General features: G+C 37.2%; 1 protein-coding gene across 1 annotated transcript; it reads right to left on the reverse strand.

The window, feature by feature from the left end:
- Positions 1-2,482: 2,482 nt before the first annotated feature.
- On the reverse strand, positions 2,483-2,818 carry LOC308354574 (large ribosomal subunit protein eL32-like; the record flags this gene model as incomplete). The annotated part of the gene is made up of 1 exon (XM_080822099.1): positions 2,483-2,818. The coding sequence occupies one exon, from the start codon at positions 2,816-2,818 to the stop codon at positions 2,483-2,485; it is 336 nt and encodes a 111-aa protein (XP_080678225.1).
- Between the last annotated feature and the right edge of the window lie 1,121 nt (positions 2,819-3,939).

Raw genomic sequence — 3,939 nt, forward strand, 5'->3', positions numbered from 1 at the left:
ACTTGAGGAAATCATAGCTTAGTGCCTTCAGAATCTCTACAATAACCACTTGGGTATTCAAATACTTTTCTAGCTAGGTTTTAAGCTATAAGTGCAATAGGTGGTAAAGGGCAAATGGAACATTCTATAAACTTGAACATTTGTTTTTTAGCTTCTCTTTGAGAATTTTTATTGCAATTCTGAACATTAGATGCATTATGGTAAATTTTAATAAATAGAAAACATTCCTTTGAACCATTGTTTAATTTTTGAATCATTCAGATATCCACCTTTCTCATATAGGCTAAAACCAACACATTGCCCTTTGAAACTTCAGTGATCTCCTACTAAATTGTGCTAAACAATGAAAATTTAGTCAATATTCTTTAGCATTCCTCTTGCTTAGTATAGAATTCCTCTTGCTTAGTAACTTCATTCATTTGTGGCTTTCTGATGTCAACCTGATGGATTTTGCATAATTTGAGTGCCTATGCATCTTTTAGAAGGAAGGCTTGTTTTCCAGAATGTATTAATATTGATTGTCACTACATTGTGTCCAGAGATATTAATGTGCACTCTTAGAATTTAACCCAGTTTAGTTCTGGATGTCAGAATTTGATTTATATATAGACATTGTGGATGGTCCCTGGGAGATATTATATGAGGGCAGTAGGAAAGCCCTGTCCAGGAATATCTTCCATTTCTAGGGTACCTGAAATTCCACTTTATGATATTTGCTACTTTGGGTTAAGCATTGTGTTCTTTGGCTAATCTTCTTTTAAAACTACAAAAACTTAGTAGGAAGTAATTTCTCTCAGTTGTATTTGTTCTGTTATGGAAACACATATCTTGTTATTTTAGTACTGTAAAGTAAAGAAAAAGTATAGTTTTGTTGAAGGCAAATTCAAGTTCCTTCAAAATTTTTGCTAATGGTCAACCTCGATGTGTGAAAGATCTTTTTCAGAACCATTGGCTTTCTTATTTATGTTTCTAATTACTTCTGTTTCTGATTAACCAAAACAATATGTTACAAAACAGTAAGCACAAAACCAGAATGATCCCAATGTTGCAAAAAAATTAATAAAGTAGATTACAGATACTGCACATTGATATAGATTGATCCCCCCTTTTTTCCCCAAATAAAATAAAATACAACTTAATTATCTGAGATGGATTAAGCTTTGGATGGACAGTAATAGAAATAATAATACATGGTATACTAGTCAAAGAGTAGCATTTCTAAAATAATCGAAAGCATGTACATATTAGAGACCTCTGTCTTTTAGATGTACAGAATAGCCCAATCACTCTATGACAGTATGTCAATTTTCTGGTAGACAACAGTTGTGAAAATAATATTAATTTGTGGCTTGACAGGGGTGGCTGTGAATTGAGGTTTGAAGCACTGAGGGGTAATGATGATGTTATCTCTGGCCTGGAGTGGTCCTGGCCTGAAGTGGGTGGAGGAGAGTGACACTTTGGTGTGCTCTTGATGGGGTTGGGGGTGAAGGCAGGGTTCATGAGAATGGTGATGTCTGGTGACCAGTGAGTAGAAATAGAGTTATGCCTAATGCTGGCTTTTGTTGTCTGGACTATCTTGCTGGATTCTTTAGAAAGATGAGAGGATAATTTGCTTACTGATAAACAGATGCTACACAGGATTCATTTGAAATAAGGACAGATCAGGTGTTCCACTGTGTAATGGTTAGCACTCTAGACTCTGAAATAAGGACAGATCAGCTATGAAATTGAGCAACAATACAAGTTTATATAAAAGCAATCATAGAATAGTAAATATTAAAAAATGTTCCTATTATTAAATGTATGTCCTGTTGACTGTTATTTTTTCTCTGTGGTTTGGGATGGACCATTACTTCCTTTCCCCCAGACTCCTGTTATTGTTAATGGTGTGCTTAGTATGGACACCAGAGGGAAATGCACCAGAAGGTTTGCGTTGGTTATCTTTGGATAGAAGCATTATGGGTGATTTTTATTGTCTTTGTTTTTCTCCATTTTCCATATTTTCTGTCATAAACATTAGTACTTTTGTAGTATGTAAAAAAAAAAAAAGGTGTAATAGTAGCAGGATATTTTGATCTCAACATGAACAGCATGAACATGTTCAGTCTAGTTCTGCCAGCCAAGGAGGCCGCTGCTTTTGCACAAATTGGACTAGTGAGAAGACAGAGTTACGTCTTCATAAATGTGTCAAATCCCTCTCCACTACTCTAATTGTTTCCCTAAAGGGTTGAAACTGTTAAATTATCAAATGCTTAATTTACTGCAAGGAGTATTTTACTTACCATGTAGGATTATATCAAACAAACATGTTTTATAATTTGTATTAGAAACCTAGCACATTTGTAAAAGACCATCTCACTGAAAATTTGATTTAGAATTTTATTTATTTATTTATGTAGTTTTATTAACAGAAATAAAACATGCACATAAGTTTTCTCTTTATTTTCATTGCTATGCAGCATAGCATTGGGATTGGTGACTCTTATGGCCAGCTGGCTGCTTTCCACATGGCTGTGTGGCTTTTGGAGGGGACACTGTGAGCCGTCTCTGCACAGTAAGATCTGTTGCACATCAGGAGCACTTCAAGCTCCTTGACGTTGTGGACTAGGAACTTCCAGAAGCCACTGGGTACTATGTGTTTTGTTTTTTTGTTGTTCCTGTAACCAGTGTTGAACCTCAAGATCTGGCCCTTGAATCTTCTGTGCAACCTACTGTCAATGCCTCTAGGTTTCCACCCGTTGCACTTAATTTTGGCATATTGGTCTGACTGGGGCCAGATGAACTTCTTGGTCCTCTTTTTAAGAATCTTGGGCTTCATCAGAGGTCTGAGGGCAGTGATGATGCTGAGTAGAAGATGTCAGCCACTTCTGCAGGCAGCACTAAAGAAGAATGGTTTATAACTTTCTTTCTTTATTTACTTACTAATTTATTTATTTATTATTATTATTTTTTTCACTTAAATTCAGTTAGTCAAATGTAGTGTATCATTAGTTTTAGTGTAGTGTTCAGTGATTCATTAGGTGCCTATAACACCCAGTGCGTATCACATCATGTGCCCTCCTTAATCCCCATCACCGGGTTACTTCATCCCCCACCCACCCTCTTCCCCTCCAGCAAACTCCCCTCAGTTTGTTTCCCTGAGTCAAGAGTGTCTCATGGTTTGGCGGCTTCCTCCCTGATTTCTTCCCATTCAGTTTTCCCTCCCCTCCCCTCCTCTGTGATCCTCTGCACTATTCCTTATATCCTACATATGAGTGAAACCATATGATAATTGTCTTTCTCCAACTGACTTACTTCACTTAGCATAATACCCTCCAGTTCCATCCATGTTGATATATAAATGGTAGGTATTCATCCTTTCTGATGGCTGAGTAACATTCCATCTATATGAATCACATCTTTATCCATTCATCTGTTGAAGGACATCTTAGCTCCTTCCACAGTTTGGCTATTCTGGATATTGCTTCTATAAACATTGGGGTGCATGTGCCCCTTCTTTTCCCTGTATCTGTATTTTGGGGGTAAATACCCAGTAGTGCAATTGCTGGGTTGTAGGGTAGCTGTATTTTTAACTTCCTGAGGAACCTCCATACTGTTTTCTAGAGTGACTGTACCAGCTTGCATTCCCACCAGCATCCTTGTCAACATTTGTTGTTCCCTGTCCTGTTAATTTTAACCATTCTGTCTGGTGTAAGGTGGTATCCCATTGTGGTTTTTGATTTGTATTTCCTGGATGGCAAGTGATGTAGAGACTTTTCTCATGTGTCTGTTGGCCATTTATATGTCCTGTTTGGGGAAGTGTCTGTTCACGTCTTCTGCCCATTTCTTGACTGGATTATTTGTTTTTTGGGTGTTGAGTTTGAGGAGTTCTTTATAGATCCTGGATATCAACCTTTTGCCTGTACTGTCATTTGCAAATATCTTCTCCCATTCTGTGTG

The sequence above is a fragment of the Martes martes genome (assembly GCF_963455335.1).
Source record: "Martes martes genome assembly, chromosome: 1".
NCBI lineage: Eukaryota > Metazoa > Chordata > Mammalia > Carnivora > Mustelidae > Martes > Martes martes.